We start from the raw sequence: 19,008 nt of genomic DNA, 5'->3' as shown, positions 1-19,008 counted from the left end.
TATCCAGCCAAACTGAGCTTCAGAAGTGAAGGAAAAATAAAATCCTTTGCGAACAAGCAAGTACTCAGAGATTTTGTCACCACCAGGCCTGCTTTACAAGAGCTCCTAAAAGAGGCACTACACATAGAAAGGAACAACCAGTACCAGCCATTCCAAAATCACACTAAAAGTTAAAGAGCATCAACATAATGAAGATTCTACAACAACTAACAGGCAAAACAGCCACTTAGCATCAAAATGGCAGGATCAAATTCACACATAACAATATTAACCCTAAATGTAAATGGACTAAATGCACCAATCAAAAGACACAGACTGGCAAATTGGATAAAAATCCAAAACCCATCAGTGTGCTGTATCCAGGAAACCCATCTCACATGCAAGGATACACAAAGGCTCAAAATAAAGGGATGGAGGAAGATTTACCAAGCAAATGGAGAGCAAAAAAAAGCAGGAGTTGCAATTCTCATCTCTGATAAAATAGACTTTAAAGCAACAAAGATCAAAAGAGACAAAGAAGGCCATTACATAATCGTAAAAGGATCGATAAAACAAGAAGAGCTAACGATCCTAAACATATATGGACCCAATGCAGGAACACCCAGATACATAAGGCAAGTTCTTAATGACTTACAAAGAGACTTAGACTCCCACACAATAATAGTGGGAGACTTTAACACTCCACTGTCAATATTAGACAGATCAACCAGACAGAAAATCAACAAGGATATCCAGGGCTTGAACTCAGACCTGGAGCAAGCAAACCTGATAGACATTTACAGAACTCTCCACCCCAAATCCACAGAATATACATTCTTCTCAGCACCACATCACACCTACTCAAAAATTGACCACATAATTGGAAGTAAAGCACTGCTCAACAAATGCAAAACAACTGAAATCATAACAAACAGCCTCTCAGACCATAGTGCAATCAAGTTAGAACTCAGAATACAGAAACCAACCCAGAACCGTACAGCTTCATGGAAACTGAACAACTGGCTCTTGAATGTTGACTGGGTAAACAATGAAATGAAGGCAGAAATAAAGAAGTTCTTCGAAACCAATGAGAACGAAGACACAACATGCCAGAACCTCTGGGACACATTTAAAGCAATCTCTAGAGGAAAGTATATAGCAATAAGTGCCCATATGAGGAGAATGGAGAGATCCAAAATTGACACCCTATCGTCAAAATTGAAAGAGCTAGAGGAGCAAGATCAAAAAAACTCAAAACCCAGCAGAAGACAAGAAATAACTAAGATCAGAGCAGAACTGAAGGAGATTGAGATACGAAAAACCCTTCAAAAAATCAATAAATCCAAGAGCTGGTTTTTTGAAAAGATCAACAAAATAGACAGACCACTAACCAGACTGATTAAAAAGAAAAGAGAGAACAACCAAATAGATGCAATAAAAAATGATAAAGGGGAAATCACCACAGATTCCACAGAAATTCAAACCATCATCAGAGAATATTACAAACAACTCTATGCACATAAACTAGTAAACCTGGAAGAAATGGATAAATTCCTGGACTCCTGTGTCCTCCCAAGCCTAAACCAGGAGGAAGCTGAAACTATGAATAGACCAATAACAAGGTCAGAAGTCGAGGCACCAATTAAGAGCCTACCACACAAAAAAAGCCCAGGTCCAGACGGGTTCACAGCTGAATTCTACCAGACACACAAAGAGGAGCTGGTACCATTCCTTCTAAAACTATTTCAAACAATCCAAAAAGAGAAAATACTTCCCAAATCATTTTACGAGACCAACATCATCCTGATACCAAAACCCGGCAGAGACCCAACAAGAAAAGAAAACTTCAGGTCAATATCCATGATGAACATAGATGCAAAAATCTTCAATAAAATATTGGCAAGCCGAGTGCAACAGCAAATCAAAAAACTTATTCACCATGATCAAGTAGGATTCATCCCGGGGATGCAAGGCTGGTTCAACATACGCAAGTCTATCAACGTAATTCACCACATAAACAGAACCAAAAACAAAAACCACATGATTATCTCAATTGAGGCAGAGAAGGCATTTGACAAAATTCAACAGCCCTTTATGCTAAAAACCCTAAATACACTCGGTATCGATGGAACGTATCTCAAAGTAATAAAAGCTATTTATGACAAACCAACAGCCAATATCATACTGAATGGGCAAAAACTGGAAGCATTCCCTTTGAAATCTGGCACTAGACAAGGATGCCCTCTTTCACCACTACTATTCAATATAGTACTGGAAGTTCTAGCCAGAGCAATCAGACAAGAAAAAGAAATAAAGGGTATTCAAATAGGAAAGGTGGAAGCCAAATTGTCTCTATTTGCAGACGACATGATAGTATACCTAGAAGACCCCATTGTCTCAGCCCAAAAACTCCTGAAACTGATAAGCAACTTCAGCAAAGTCTCAGGATATAAAATCAATGTGCAAAAATCACAAGCATTCCTATACACCAATAACAGACTTAAAGAAAGCCAAATCAAGAACGAACTGCCATTCACAATTGCTACAAAAAGAATAAAATACCTTGGAATACAACTCACAAGGAACGTAAGGGACCTCTTCAAGGAGAACTACAAACCACTGCTCAACGAAATCAGAGAGGACACAAACAGATGGAGAAACATTCCATGTTCATGGTTAGGAAGAATCAATATCGTGAAAATGGCTATACTGCCCAAAGTAATTTACAGAATCAATGCTATCCCCATCAAGCTACCATTGGCTTTCTTCACAGAACTGGAAAAAACCACCATGAACTTCATATGGAACCAAAAGAGAGCCCGCATAGCCAAGTCAATTCTAAGCAAAAAGAACACAGCGGGGGCATCACACTACCGGATTTCAAACTATACTACAAGGCTACAGTAATCAAAACAGCATGGTACTGGTACCAAAACAGAGATATAGACCAATGGAACAAAACAGAGGCACCGGAGGCAACACAACATATCTACAACTATACAATCTTTGATAAACCTGACAAAAACAAGCAAGGGGGAAAGGATTCCCTGTTCAACAAATGGTGTTGGGAAAACTGGCTAGCCATGTGCAGAAAGCAGAAACTGGACCCCTTCCTGACACCTTACACTAAAATTAACTCCAGATGGATTAAAGACTTAAACATAAGACCTGGCACCATAAAAACCCTAGAAGGAAATCTAGGCAAAACTATCCAGGACATAGGAGTAGGCAAGGACTTCATGAACAAAACACCAAAAGCATTGGCAACAAAAGCCAAAATAGACAAATGGGACCTAATGAAACTCCACAGCTTCTGCACGGCAAAAGAAACAGTCACTAGAGTGGATCGGCAACCAACAGAATGGGAAAAAATTTTTGCAGTCTACCCATCTGACAAAGGGCTGATATCCAGAATTTACAAAGAACTCAAACGGATTTACAGGAAAAAACAAACAAGCCCATTCAAAAGTGGGCAAAGGATATGAACAGACACTTTACGAAAGAAGACATATATGAGGCCAACAATCATATGAAAAAATGCTCATCGTCACTGGTCATCAGAGAGATGCAAATCAAAACCACATTGAGATACCATCTCACGCCAGTTAGAATGGCGATCATTAAAAAATCTGGAGACAACAGATGCTGGAGAGGATGTGGAGAAAAAGGAACACTTTTACACTGTTGGTGGGAGTGTAAATTAGTTCAACCATTGTGGAAGACAGTGTGGCGATTCCTCAAGGCCTTAGAAATAGAAATTCCATTTGACCCAGCAATCCCATTACTGGGTACATATCCAAAAGACTATAAATCGTTCTACTATAAGGACACATGTACACGAATGTTCATTGCAGCACTGTTTACAATAGCAAAGACCTGGAATCAACCCAAATGCCCATTGATAATAGACTGGATTGGAAAAATGTGGCACATGTACACCATGGAATATTATGCAGCAATCAGAAATGATGAGTTTGTGTCGTTTGTGGGGACATGGATGAATCTGGAGAACGTCATCCTCAGCAAACTGACACAAGAACAGAAAATGAAACACCGCATATTCTCACTCATAGGTGGGTGATGAAAAATGAGAACACATGGACACAGAAAGGGGAGTACTAAACACGGGGGTCTATTGGGGGGAAAAGGGGAGGGCCAGTGGGAGGGGGAGGTGGGGAGGGACAGCCTTGGGAGAGATGCCAAATGTGGGTGAAGGGGAGAAGGAAAGAAAAGCACACTGCCATGTGTGTTCCTACGCAACTGTCTTACATGCTCTGCTCATGTACCCCAAAACCTAAAATCCAATAAAAAAAAAAAAAACAATATTAACCCTAAATGTAAATGGGCTAAATGCACCAATCAAAAGACACAGACTGGCAAATTGGATAAAAAACCAAAACCCATCGGTGTGCTGTATCCAGGAAACCCATCTCACAAGCAAGGATACACAAAGGCTCAAAGTAAAGGAATGGAGGAAGATTTACCAAGTAAACGGAGAGCAAAAAAAAAAAAAAAAGGAGTTGCAATTCTTGTCTCCGATAAAATAGACTTTAAAGCAACAAAGATCAAAAGAGACAAAGAAGGTCATTACATAATGGTAAAAGGATCGATACAACAAGAAGAACTAACAATCCTAAATATATATGGACTCAATACAGGAGCACCCAGATATATAAGGCAAGTTCTTAATGACTTACAAAGAGACCTAGACTCCCACACAATAATAATGGGAGACTTTAACACTCCACCCTCAATATTAGATCAACCAGACAGAAAATTAACAAGGATTTCAGGGCTTGAACTCAGACCTGGAACAAGCAAACCTGATAGACATCTACAGAACTCTCCACCCCAAATCCACAGAATATACATTCTTCTCAGCACCACATCACACATACTCCAAAATCAACCACATAATTGGAAGTAAAGCACTCCTCACCAAATGCAAAACAAATGACATCATAACAAACAGTCACTCAGACCATAGTGCAATTAAGTTAGAACTCAGAATTCAGAAACTAACTCAGAACTGCACAGCTTCATGGAAACTGAACAACTAGCTCTTGAATGTTGATTAGATAAACAATGAAATGAAGGCAGAAATAAAGAATTTCTTCGGGCCGGGTGTGGTGGCTCAAGCCTGTGGTCCCAGCACTTTGGGAGGCCGAGGCAGGTGGATCACGAGGTCAGGAGATCGAGATCATCCTGGTCAACATGGTGAAACCCTGTCTCTACTAAAGATACAAATAATTGGCTGGGCATGGTGGCGCATGCCTGTGGTCCCAGCTACTCGAGAGGCTGAGGCAGGAGAATTGCCTGAACCCGGGAGGCAGAGGTTGTGGTGAGCCGAGATTGCGCCATTGCACTCCAGCCTGGGTAACAAGAGTGAAACTCCATCTCAAAAAAAAAAACAAACAAACAAAAAAAAGAAGTTCTTCGAAACCAATGAGAACGAAGACACAACATACCAGAATCCCTGGGACACATTTAAAGCAGTCTCCAGAGGAAAATATATAGCAAGAAGTGCTCACATGAGAAGAGCAGAGAGATCCAAAATTGACACCCTATTGTCAAACTTGAAAGAGCTAGAGGAGCAAGATCAAAAAAACTCAAAACCCAGCAGAAGACAAGAAATAATGAAGATCAGAGCAGAACTGAAGGAGATAGAGACACGAAAAACCCTTCAAAAAATCAATAAATCCAAGAGCTGGTTTTTTGAAAAGATCAACAAAATAGACAGACCACTAGCCAGATTGATTAAAAATAAAAGAGAGAACAACCAAATAGATGCAATAAAAAATGATAAAGGGGAAATCACCACAGATTCCACAGAAATTCAAACCATCATCAGAGAATATTACAAACAACTCTATGCACATAAACTAGTAAACCTGGAAGAAATGGATAAATTCCTGGACTCCTGTGTCCTCCCAAGCCTAAACCAGGAGGAAGCTGAAACTATGAATAGACCAGTAACAACGTCTGAAGTTGAGGCAGCAATTAAGAGCCTACCACACAAAAAAAGCCCAGGTCCAGACGGGTTCACAGCCGAATTCTACCAGACACACAAGGAGGAGCTGGTACCATTCCTTCTAAAACTATTTCAAACAATCCAAAAAGAGGGAATCCTTCCCAAATCATTTTATGAGACCAACATCATCCTGATACCAAAGCCTGGCAGAGACTCAACAAGAAAAGAAAACTTCAGGCCAATATCCATGATGAACATAGATGCAAAAATCTTCAATAAAATACTGGCAAACCGATTGCAACAGCACATCAAAAAACTTATCCATCATGATCAAGTAGGATTCATCCCGGGGATGCAAGGCTGGTTCAACATACGCAAGTCTATCAACGTAATTCACCACATAAACAGAACCAAAAACAAAAACCACATGATTATCTCAATTGACACAGAGAAGGCATTTGACAAAATTCAGCAGCCCTTTATGCTAAAAACCCTCAATAAACTCGGTATCGATGGAACGTATCTCAAAGTAATAAAAGCTATTTACGACAAACCAACAGCCAATAATATCATACTGAATGGGCAAAAACTGGAAGCATTCCCTTTGAAATCCAGCACTAGACAAGGATGCCCTCTCTCACCACTCCTATTCAATATAGTACTGGAAGTTCTAGCCAGAGCAATCAGACAAGAAAAAGAAATAAAGGGTATTCAAATAGGAAAGGTGGAAGCCAAATTGTCTCTATTTGCAGACGACATGATAGTATACCTAGAAGACTCCATTGCCTCAGCCCCAAAATTCCTGAAACTGATAAGCAACTTCAGCAAAGTCTCAGGATATAAAATCAATGTGCAAAAATCACAAGCATTCCTATACACCAATAACAGACTTAAAGAGAGCCAAATCAAGAACGAGCTGCCATTCACAATTGCTACAAAGAGAATAAAATACCTAGGAATACAACTTACAAGGAACGTAAGGGACCTCTTCAAGGAAAACTACAAACCACTGCTCAATGAAATAAGAGAGGACACAAACAGATCGAGAAACATTCCATGTTCATGGTTAGGAAGAATCAATATCGTGAAAATGGCTATACTGCCCAAAGTAATTTACAGAATCAATGCTATCCCCATCAAGCTACCATCGACTTTCTTCACAGAACTGGAAAAAACCACCATGAACTTCATATGGAACCAAAAGAGAGCCCGCATAGCCAAGTCAATTCTAAGCAAAAAGAACACAGCGGGAGGCATCACACTACCAGACTTCAAACTATACTACAAGGCTACAGTAATCAAAAGAGCATGGTACTGGTACCAAAACAGAGATATAGACCAATGGAACAGAACAGAGGCATCAGAGGCAACACAACATATCTACAACCATACAATCTTTGATAAACCTGACAAAAACAAGCAATAGGGGAAAGGATTCCCTGTTTAATAAATGGTGTTGGGAAAACTGGCTAGCCATGTGCAGAAAGCAGAAACTGGACCCCTTCCTGACACCTTACACTAAAATTAACTCCAGATGGATTAAAGACTTAAACATAAGACCTGGCACCATAAAAACCCTAGAAGGAAATCTAGGCAAAACTATCCAGGACATAGGAGTAGGCAAGGACTTCATGAACAAAACACCAAAAGCATAGGCAACAAAAGCCAAAATAGACAAATGGGACATAACCAAACTCCACAGCTTCTGCACGGCAAAAGAAACAGTCACTAGAGTGAATCAGCAACCAACAGCAAGGGAAAAAGTTTTTGCAGTATACCCGTCTGATAAAGGGTTGATATCCAGAATTTACAAAGAACTCAAACAGATTTACAGGAAAAAAACAAACAAGCCCATTCAAAAATGGGCAAAGGATATGAACAGACACTTTACAAAAGAAGACATACATGAGGCCCACAAACATATGAAAAAATGCTCATCATCACTGGTCATTAGAGAGATGCAAATCAAAACCACACTGAGATACCATCTCATGCCAGTTAGAATGGCGATCATTAAAATATCTGGAGACAACAGATGCTGGAGAGGATGTGGAGAAATAGGAACACTTTTACACTGTTGGTGGGAGTGTAAATTAGTTCAACCATTGTGGAAGACAGTGTGGCGATTCCTCAAGGCCTTAGAAATAGAAATTCCATTTGACCCAGCAATCCCATTACTGGGTACATAACCAAAAGACTATAAATCGTTCTACTATAAGGACACATGCACACGAATGTTCATTGCAGCACTGTTTACAATAGCAAAGACCTGGAACCAACCCAAATGCCCATCGATGATAGACTGGACTGGGAAAATGTGGCACATATACACCATGGAATATTATGCAGCAATCAAAAAGGATAAGTTTGTGTCCTTTGTAGGGACATGGATGAATCTGGAGAACATCATTCCCAGCAAACTGACACATGAACAGAAAATGAAATACCACATATTCTTACTCATAGGCGGGTGAGGAAAAATGAGAACACATGGACACAGGGAGGGGAGTACTACACACTGGGGTCTATTGGGGGAATAGGGGAGGGACAGCGAGGTGGGAGCTGGGGAGGGATAGCCTGGGGAGAAATGCCAAATGTGGGTGAAGGGGAGGAAGGCAGCAAAACACACTGCTGTGTGTGTACCTGTGCAACTATCTTGCACATTCTGCATATGTATCCCAAAACCTAAAATGCAATCAAAAAAAAAAAAGAAAAGGAAAGATAAATCCCCACATGCTCAAGGCCTTCTCTTTTCCAGATGGTGTTACCGAGGTTGATGAGAACAGGGAATTTGTCCAGGTCCGTTACGAGTAAGACTTAGGTCTGGAAGTTGGCACAGTACTGCCTGTTCCTGAATTGCAGAAGGGAATCACAGGACAGAGGGTGCCTGGAAGGGGTTTGAAGCTGGATGAATGAATGTGGGTAAAAAGATTATCTTCTCTGCCCAGTTACACAGTCTCCTAGGTGGTCAGGACCAAGCTTAGATGCGGCAAAAAAAAAAAAAAAAAAAAAAAAAAAGGATACTTGGTCCAATGTCAAATCTCCAAAATTGGGCCCCCATCATGCTGTAGATTCCTTATTTCTATTAATTGATAATTTCCTTTAAAATGCCAAATAACTGGAAAACAATGAAAGACACCAAGTATTAGGAGACAATACTCAGGCATCAATTGGGATCATAGAAATTACATTTGAAACAATTTGATCAAGTCAACTATTTTCAGATAATTGTACAATGAACCCATGTCTGGGAGTCAGAGAACCATTTCTTTTCTGGACTTGACTTACTGAGTAAAATTAGTAAATGCATTTCTCCCTTCAGGGGCCTGTGCAATCTGGATAAAGTAAAGAGGTAAATGACATCTCCCCACAGTCATTTTGTTGTCCCATATGCCCTTCAAGATTTGTTAATCAGGTGTCAATATCTCTAGGGAGGCCATGCAGGGGCAGCAAAGTGAAACGTGTTGGGGCATAATACCTTTCTTTGAAGTCCTGGGTCTCCAAGCCCTTGTCTGGTTCCAGCACTTCTTGGACAAGGCTGTCTTAATGACCTCTCATTGTTTGGGAAGCCGGTACCTCATATTTGCTTTTGAATCTGGTTTGTTTCTAGAGGACACATCCAACGTATGGATCATCCAAAATTGCTGCAGAGGGAAGCAATGAGGGAAACAAGAAAAATAGCTTCTTTTTAATTCACTCAACACATTACTCACACTTTGTTTTTTCTTTATCTCCTTGAAGTGCATTAATAATTTTTCTCCACCTTTTTTCAGAGATCAGTTTCCAGGGGATTTTGGGGGGTAGTTGAAGATAATAGAAGGCAGAAGAGGAGGAATAAGTAACTTCCACATCTCCTCCCCAAGCGGTATAAAATAACACCACTGCTTAGAAATTTCTAAGCAGAAGGATCCAAGATGGCCAATCACTAACATCTCGGGATTGCAGCTCTCAGTGGAAGCGCAGAGAACTAGAGGACACCACACTTTCAGACAAATTCTGGTCACTCATGGAGCAGAAGAACCCCAGTGGAGGAGTCACACAGGTCACCAGCGCGACTCTTGTGGCCGGTGCAGCGGTTTTGCCCGCACCTCAGTGCGGCAGCTCTCGGAGCAGAGTAAACAGGGCGGGCTCCCCTTCCGACCTAGGTTTGGAGGACCCACACGGGTCCCCAACACAACTCCTGAGGCCAGCGCAGCGGCTGTGACAGCACCTCAGTGCGGCAGCTCTCGGCACAGAGTAAACAAGACTGGTTCCCCTTCTGACCGAGGTTTGGAGCCCTGGGAAGGCAGAGGCGCCTATTACGGACACAAGAAGGAAGCCAGACAGGAGAATCCTGGGCAGAATTCCATCAGTCTTAACGCAGCTGTTCTGGCCCTGGGAACTAACAAGTTGGACGTCCACTCAAGAGACCTAATCTGAAAGTTGGTAATTTCAAAGATGACAGGAGGATAAATTTACAAGATGGGAAGAAACCAGCATAAAAAGGCTGAGAATACTCAAAATCAGAACACCTCTCCCTCTAAAGATGATCACAGTTCCACATCAACAATGGAACAAGGCTTGATGGAGAACGAGCGCATCCCAGTAACAGAATCACTCTTCAAGGAATGGATAAGAAACTTCTGTGAGTTAAAAGAACATGTTGTAGCCCAAAGTAAAGAAACTAAGAACTTTGAAAAAAGGTTTGATGAAATCCTATTGAGATAGACAACTTAGAGAGAAATATAAGTGAATTAATGGAACTGAAGAATACAATACAGGAACTCCGAGAAGTATGCACAGGTTTAAACACTCAAATTGTTCAAGCAGAAGAAAGGGCATCAGAGGTCAAAGTCCAATTTAATGAAATAAAACAAGAAGACAAGATTAGAGAAAAAAGGTTAAAAAGGAATGAGCAAAGTCTCCAAGAAATGTGGGACTATGTGAAAAGACCAAATTTATGTTCGATAGGTGTACCTGAATGCAACGGAGAGAATAAATCCAAGCTGGAAAATACCCTTCAGGATATTATTCAGGAAATTTTTCCTAAACTAGCAAAGCCGGTCAATATTCAACCCCAGGTAATACAGAGAACATCACACAGATATTCCTCAAGAAGAGCAACCCCAAGGCACATAATCATTAGATTCACCAGGGTTGAAACAAAGGAGAAAATACTAAGGGCAGCCAGAGAGAAAGGTCAGGTTACCCACAAAGGCAAGCCTATCAGACTTACAGCAGATCTCTCAGCAGAAACTCTACGAGACAGAAGAGAGTGGGGGCCAATATTCACCATCCTCAGAGTACAGAACCTTCAGCCCAGAATTTCATATCCAGCCAAACTAAGCTTCACAACTGAAGGAAAAATAAAATCTTTTATGAGCAAGCAAGAACTCAGAGATTTTATTACCACCAGGCCTGCTTTACAAGAGCTTCTGAAAGAAGCATTCACACAGAAAGAAACAACCAGTATTAGCCTTTCTAAAAATACACCAAAAAGTAAAGAGCACCAACATAAAGAAGAATTTACATCAACGAAAGGGTAAAATAGCCAGTTAACATCAAATGACAATAACCCTAAATTTAAATTGACTAAATCCCCCAATCAAAAGACACAGCCAAAACCCAACGGCATGTTACATCCAGACCTGTTTCACATGCAAGGATACATAAAGACTCAAAACAAAGGGATGGAGAAAGATTTACCAACCAAATGGAGAGCAAAAATAAATAAATAAATAAAAAGCAGGAGTTGCAATTCTTGTATCGGATAAAATAGATTTTAAAGCAACAAAGATATAGTGGTAAAAGGATCAATGCAACAACAAGAGCTAACGATCCTAACACCCAGATACATAGAGACTTAGATTCAATGAGACAGAAAATTAATAAGGATATCAAGGACTCAAACTCAGATCCAGAACAAGTAAACTTAATAAAAATTTATAGAGCTCTCCACTTCAAATACACAAAATAAACATTCTAGTCAATACCACATCACACCTACTCATAGGTTTAAATGAAACATTGATTGGCCATTATTAATACCCAATTTTTTTCAGAATAAAGCAATATTTCCATTCACCCTCCCTCTTTCTCTTCCTCTTTCTTCCTCTCCTTTACTCATTTTTTTTCTTTCCTTCTCTCAAGAAAAAAAAAAAAAGAAATTTCTAAGCAAAACCACACCCTCAACATAACTTGAAAAGAAAGAATGACAAAAATACAAAACACCTGTCAGGAAAAGAGAGCAAACAACAAATCCCAGTGCTGGGACCCACACTGTCCTGCCATTTCCAGGCCCGTTGTAAAACTTAAAGCTTTGCAAAATTGACCCGAAAAACTGCTGAGGAAGGAGTGACATCACCAAGATGGTGAATAGAAGGCACCTGCTCATGTCCCAACACCACGACAAGAATTCTACACTCATTCACAAAGTCTCCATGTGGGAGCTTCTGGATCTGGATTCGGGGGGAGTTTGTGAAACGCTGGTGGAGCCCAAGACCTTGGAGGGTCATATTGAGAGTGCAGACAGACACCCGTGTGGCTGATCCGCTGAGCTGGCTCCAGAGTTCAATCCCAGAAATAGCCCAGTCTTTCAGGGGTTTGGTTACATTTGGCCTTGAGCCTGCAATGAAACCCATCTATTGTGGGGTCCAGAATGAATCACACACAGTAGGGCTTCGGCAGAAGGGCCACTCTGCTCACTGACATCATCTGGGCAGTGAACCTGAAAGTTGCCTGGTGATTCAGCTCCAGCCCCCATCAGCTGAGGTTCCAGCTCACAGTTGCTCACACAACAATCCAGACAGACATTCACACATCTCTCATAGCCTAAGAGTCTGAGCCTCCCCGGCAGGCTCGCCAACCTCTGTTGCACAGCAGTAGAGATGGGATCCAGTCTCAACTCTGATGCTTCCTGCTGTAGTTGAGGAACTATCCCTTCGGTGCTGAGTATTGCAGGAAGATAAGTACTTGTCTTGGCCAACAAGATGGGGTCTCCAGCCTCCATCCCACAGCAGATCCCAAGGGGGGCCATTCTCAGCTTCAGCTCCTTCTGCTGCAATCAAGAAATTATCACGTCTATGCAGGAACTTGCTGGAAGATGTGCACTCCTTCTAAGCCAATGAGACCAGGCTCTTCAGCCGCTGCCCCACAGCAGACCCTGAGGGGCCCAGTATCAGCTCCAGCCCCTCCTACTGCAGCCAGAGGACTATTCCAATTGGCAGGGTCTTCCTGAGAGATGTGTCCCTGACTGAGAATGTGAAAGGAATTCCAGCCTCTGTCGCACAGAAAATCCTGGATGGAAGGAGCCACTGGTGTCTGTAAGGTCTCAAGTTGCTCAGCTACCTTGCTAGGCATAGACTGCTCATCCTGGACTGCTTCCTGAGGGAAAAGAAAATGTCTTACTGGAAACTCTCCATTTTTCTCTCTCAGTGGGTTCATCTTTGCCCAAATTCAGACAAGAGTTAGTTCTTTTGTCAATAGTGAATCTACCATCTGAATCTTGTTTCTTAAAAAATCCAAGTTTTCTTCATTGTTTTGGAACTTGATGTTGATCTTTACCTGAATTAGATATAATGAGGCCTGTTTTGGGGTTTCCTTTTGTTTTCTATTGATTTCTCAGCCTGACTATTCTTCTAACAAAAACAACATCTTGATGATTGCTACTTTGCAAAACTTTTAAATCTAGGAGGTTCCAGTGCCCTCAGATTAATCTTCAATTGTAAGTTTGTAAATTCATAGATTCTTGTGAATCTATGCCTGTTCACAAGAATTTATTCTTCTTCATAAATGTAAGTACGATTTGAAGTTCCCTTAACCTCCGTAACCATACCATATTAAAAATGAATTTGGGGTATAATGCACCTTAGGAATAAATTAAATAAATATTGAATATTGAATAAATATTGACATCTTCACCACATTCGTGTATTGTGATACCTGTATAGTCCAGCATTTTTATATACCTCTGAAAAGTTATATAGATTTCTTTTTTAAAGCTCTGTCTCTCTCGTTAAGTTTATTCACAGCAATGATGTGATTTTGTTGATTTTTTTTTTAAGACAAGAGTCTTACTCTGTTGCCAGACTGGAGTGCAGTGGCACGATCTCGGCTCACTGCAACCTCTGCCTCCCAGGTTCAAGCAATTCTCCTGCCTCAGCCTCCTGAGTAGCTGAAACTACAGATGTGCATCACCATGCCCAGCTAATTTCTGTATTTTTAGTAGAGATGGGGTTTCACTGTGTTAGCTGGGATGGTCTTGATCTCCTGACCTCATGATCCACCCGCCTCAGCCTCCCAAAGTGCTGAGATTATAGGCATGAGCCACCTCACCCAGCCAATGTTGTTGTTATTAATAACAGGAAATGCAGCAGGTGTAACTGACTGTTGTTGGTGTATAATAAAAACATCATTTACTAGCACTTACTAACCTTGTGGCTTTTAATGGCTACTTCATCTCTCTTAGAGTCAATCTTTTTACAAAATTAGAAAATAAAATATTTATAATGGGCATCTGAAAGGGACTTATGAAAAATAAGTGACAAATACCTGTAATCTACTAGATATAGGAACTGGAGTAGAGTAAAAATTAAAAAAACAGAAACCATTATTGCCTCCAATGATGTATTTTATATTTATCAAGACAGAAATTTGGGTACTGCTCTTACCTGTACTCCAAGATACTCTAGTATCAAAACCCTACTGTAGTTCAGACTAGCCTCTGAACAAAAGGCAAAAATCATGGCTCAGATATTCATGGAAGGGGCAAAGTGGTGCAGGGATCCATATTGCCTCAACCCAAGCCTCTACTCCCCATGTCTCAGAGCAGGAACCCAACACACAAAGAAGAGCTGTTTCAGATCCCAGAATGGCAGGATTAGACCTTCCTTTGCAGAATAATTATATATTACCCCCTCAACTGAAATAGACCTCTGAGTCCTGGAAGGGGACATACATTTGCCAGAGGTCACCCCATACGTGGGGAGGCAAAGCCCGTGCTCAGATCACCTGACTCTCAAGCCTGTGCTCATTTCTCTTTACCCAGGCTGCTCCCCATCCAGGGGTGCAGCCTTCCCTGAGAGTTCCCTTGTGCAATGGCAGTGGGATGAGTGGGTCAACAGGAGAGCCATGAGGTTGCTCATATTCCCTTTCTCCACTACTCAAGTCTGCCCTGCCCGCAACATATATGCCTCCAGAGAATGCTATTCACCAAACCTCTGACACCAGAGTATGAAAGATTTAGTGTGTCTTGCCTCCTCATTCACATCTTAGAAATCTGAGGGGATATTGCTCACCCTAAAGGAAAGCTACATTATGGAGGAATCTCAGGCACGAGCCAGTGAAATTCTAATGTGTAGGAATTTCACAGCATCTCTAACATCATCCTTTCTATGTCTTCTTGGAAAGATATTGATCCCTGGGAAATATTAATGAGAAGGAAGCAGGGAGCTGTAGGTTCAGCTGTAAGGGTTGGCTGGTCACACTGGCAAGGCCAGCAGAGGCCAGGTCAGGACTAACGGTGGATTGGAAAAAAAAGAGACTTGCTTACACTTTATGTAACACTTATTTATTTTTTGTGTTTTCTGTTTTCCCTGATCCTTGGCCAAAGGCAAGATTTCCAGATTTCCATTTTCTGGTGAAATGGAGATGGCAGCAGCACTAGGGCTGATAATTGGATTTATAATATGAAGTCCTAGGGATGGGCCTCCTGTTCCCCCCTCCCCCACTCTCATTCACCATGGGACCCTTTCCCCTCTTCACTGGAGAGAAGTCCCAATTCTACATCCATTTCCCCAAAGCATCTAGGAGCCCAGAAGTCATAGGAACCAGAAACAAGTGGAGCAGAAAGGACTCTTTATTGGAAAGTGGATGAGAGAGGCAACTCCAGGCTTGGGCATCCTGAGTGGGAGGAAGAATGGGCAGTTTGGGAAGGAATAGGGTGGCAGGAACCTAGGACCAGATGGGGACTGCAGCTCTGAGGATGGCACAGGTGCAGCAAGGACAGGCTCCATCTGTGGAAGAGAAGAGAATCAGAGGTGAGTGAGAGTCAGCGCATCAAAGCACTCAGAGGAGTGAGGAGGTCAGATCATCCTTCCAGGCGCTCTGGCTATACCCTCTCAGACACCGCAGGCTCCCAGTCTTTCTGTCACCTCCCACAACCTCCCTCCCACCAGCCTGGGATGGTTCCCTACCGCTCAACCTTCTTTTGTGTCTTCAAGGGTTCCCTCTTCCTCCAGCTAGTGCTCACCTCACCGGGGATCCAAACAGGCCATCCCACAAGAGCCTTCACAGCACTTCTTGATTCCTGGGCAGTCAGTATCTTTCAAGCAGCGGTTAGGGGGATTCAACATGGCGCACCGGATCAAGGTCTTGGGGCAGGAGCCAGACTTAATGGAGGCTTGACCTTTGACTGGCCCTTGCCCTTTGACTTTATCTTGACCTTTAACTGAAACTTGTCCTTTAACGGGATCTTGTCCATTGACCAGAACATGACCTTTGACAGTGTCTGTTAAAACAGGAACTGCTAAAAGAAGAAATGAGCCCACAGTTATACCCAGTAAGCACCTGCTTCAGCTACCATGTCTTTCCCCTGGATCCATCCACTGCTCACTGCAGCATCCTCAAACCATGACCTGAGTAGGGAAGATACACCTGGGGGACCTAGGGGAGCTGCACTCTTGGAAGGTTCTTCCCTTTCTGGGGTCTACAGGACCAGAGTTCCCTTGAGTATCTGTTTCCCCCTTTCTCCACTCCAAGTCTCTCAGGAGCAGTGGTCAGACTGGAGTGACACCCAGCAGCAAACAGGACATATTGTCATTTCTTAGAAAGCACATGGAGTAGGAAAGAGCCCTGAGTCACATACCAGGAGACTTGAGCCCCATCCTGGCTCTGGGAATTAGCTTGGCAATTGCTCACTCATTTCTACATTTTGGTTCCCTCCATAAAATGGGGATCCTCAAATGATGTGATTTCTGAAGCCTTGTTGTTTCTTAACCTCCTTTTGGAGTACTGATTACTCTGGTGCTTTCATGGGGCAGAGAAACAGGGGACAGTGTCCACACCCAAGGCTTAAAATCCTGGAGTTCATCATTTTATTGCACATTCTGCACAGGTATTAACACCTGAGACCAAGGTCACATACCAACACTACTTCCACAAATACTCCTGATACCTTAGTCACTGGGGTGAAAGCATGTGGAGTCCACCAGCCCAAGTCCTGCCTTTTCTGGATATGATGGCAAAGTCCAGAAAGCTGAAGTCTGGGCTTCGGTCTGCCTACTGCTTCATAAGTGCTCCCTGTCCTGGCCCAGGGTGTCCCAGAGAGCCTCCCCTTAGTCCAACTCAGCCCCAGCAGGTCACCTGTTCACTCACCTCCCATGACAGCTGCCTCTACAACCAGCATCCCCGCGATGAGGAGCACCACGGCGATCAAGAAGCTGCTGGCCCTCATGGTGTCAGGAAGGTGTTTGGCTAAGAGCTAAGGCCATACCAATCTTTATGCAGTCCAGCTTGGCCTGGCTCCAGGGGCGGGTTTGTGGTATTTACAAGGGGCATTTCTTTAGCTGCTTTGGGAAATATCCACCCTATTCTGGGAGGGACTTGGGGGCTTTCCCCAGGGATTAGTCACAGGGAGAGCTAATAGACATTACATCATATCACCTCTGATCATCCCAAGAGGTTTCCTACTTTCCCACAGAGTAGAAGTGCTGGCTCACTTGTCAGGTAACATTACAACCAAATTATTCATGTTTTGAAATACTATGAGGCCCAAGAAGAGAAAGGAATTACAGAAGGTTATTCAGCTAGTCACTGGTAGATCCAGTCTTCATTCCAAAACCAAGGTGTTTCCTCATTATGCTCTTATAAACCCCACCCAAATCTACTATATCATTTTACCACTCCTGGCATCAAACTAGACTTTTCCTTCCTTCTTCCTGCAAAAACTCTGTGAGACAAGTTTGCCTTGAATAAATAGTGACAAATTATTGTACTTTGCCATTTCACAGACAGTCTTTGAGATGCATCAAGAAAGTAATTGGAAAGTGGAATTCTAGGTCTGGAGAGGGATGACGCCCTGGAAATCACAGTGGTAGGGAGAAAATAATCAGAAAAGTGAAGAGTAGAAAACATAAATCATGCATACACTGGACATCTACACTTTGTGTGCCCAGCATGCCCCAATTCTTTGAACAGCATCCTGTTGCTTGTGAAGAATTATCTCTCTTTACCATCAGCTTGTGAATCTAATGGAAACTTCTAATCATGAAAGCCTGGCCCCTGACCACAGGTGTGTGTGTGTGTGTGTGTGTGTGTGTGTGTGTGTGTGTGTGTGTGTTGTGTGAGACTTAGCCTGGTCTATTAAAGTCTTTTATTTGAATTCAGGATAATAAGAGGAAAAGGGTGATCCCTCCTTTTGGCAAAGGTGATGTATATGAACCAGGGAATTCCAGAAGCAGTGATCCCAGTCTGAGGGTGGAGATCAATCGTCTGAGAAAAACGACCCTAATACGCAGAGACAAGGAGAGAAGTGATGGTCAGAGAAGATTCAGATGAAACAGCCAGTCTTCCTCCTTTCCCTTGAGAGCAGTCCTTCACACACCCTTCTCATGGTTGGGTTATGAGGCAATAAATTAGCCCTCTGCTTCAGCTAGTCTGACTTGCTATTCTGTCATTGTTACCAAGAGTTCTGAGTAATAGAAATGAATATCCTCAAGTTGGGTTGTCAGGGACAGAATCTGAGTTCAGAAAGTCACTGAGTTGAGGTGGAGTGAAGGCAGGGAAGATAACAAACTAATTATTGGATATTAAATCCCCACCTTTTGTCTCTTTAGGCTCTGATCACATGCCCACCAAGCCTGAAACTGAAGGAGACAGAAAAAAATCTCAGACTGTTTAAGTCTTTCCGCTACCTTACAAAAAGGCTCATTGTACAATAAACCATACAAACAAACAAAATTGCATAGAAAATACCTATATTCTTTAAAACATAGCATTAAAATGAGCTGCCAGGAAAAGGAGGAGAGTAATTACTGTATCTATGCTCCATGCCTCTCCCCAGTTGCTTCATTCTCCTTCCT

The 19,008-nt window shown here is 42.2% G+C and overlaps 1 protein-coding gene across 2 annotated transcripts; it reads right to left on the bottom strand.

The window, feature by feature from the left end:
• Positions 1-15,767: 15,767 nt before the first annotated feature.
• PI3 (peptidase inhibitor 3) lies at positions 15,768-17,402 on the bottom strand. Of its 2 annotated transcripts, none has more exons than XM_008995991.4 (3): positions 17,303-17,402; positions 16,179-16,454; positions 15,768-15,942 (listed from the first exon to the last, which is right to left on the bottom strand). In XM_008995991.4, the coding sequence occupies exons 1-2, from the start codon at positions 17,379-17,381 to the stop codon at positions 16,180-16,182; spliced, it is 354 nt and encodes a 117-aa protein (XP_008994239.3). In that variant the 5' UTR covers positions 17,382-17,402; the 3' UTR covers positions 15,768-15,942; position 16,179. The 2 variants fall into 2 exon arrangements, with proteins under 2 accessions (XP_008994239.3, XP_002747633.3); XM_002747587.5 differs by having other exon boundaries at positions 16,179-16,451.
• Positions 17,403-19,008: the final 1,606 nt, after the last annotated feature.

This window comes from Callithrix jacchus, chromosome 5 (genome assembly GCF_049354715.1).
Source record: "Callithrix jacchus isolate 240 chromosome 5, calJac240_pri, whole genome shotgun sequence".
Taxonomy (NCBI): domain Eukaryota; kingdom Metazoa; phylum Chordata; class Mammalia; order Primates; family Cebidae; genus Callithrix; species Callithrix jacchus.
This window is presented reverse-complemented; position numbering and strand designations above follow the sequence as displayed.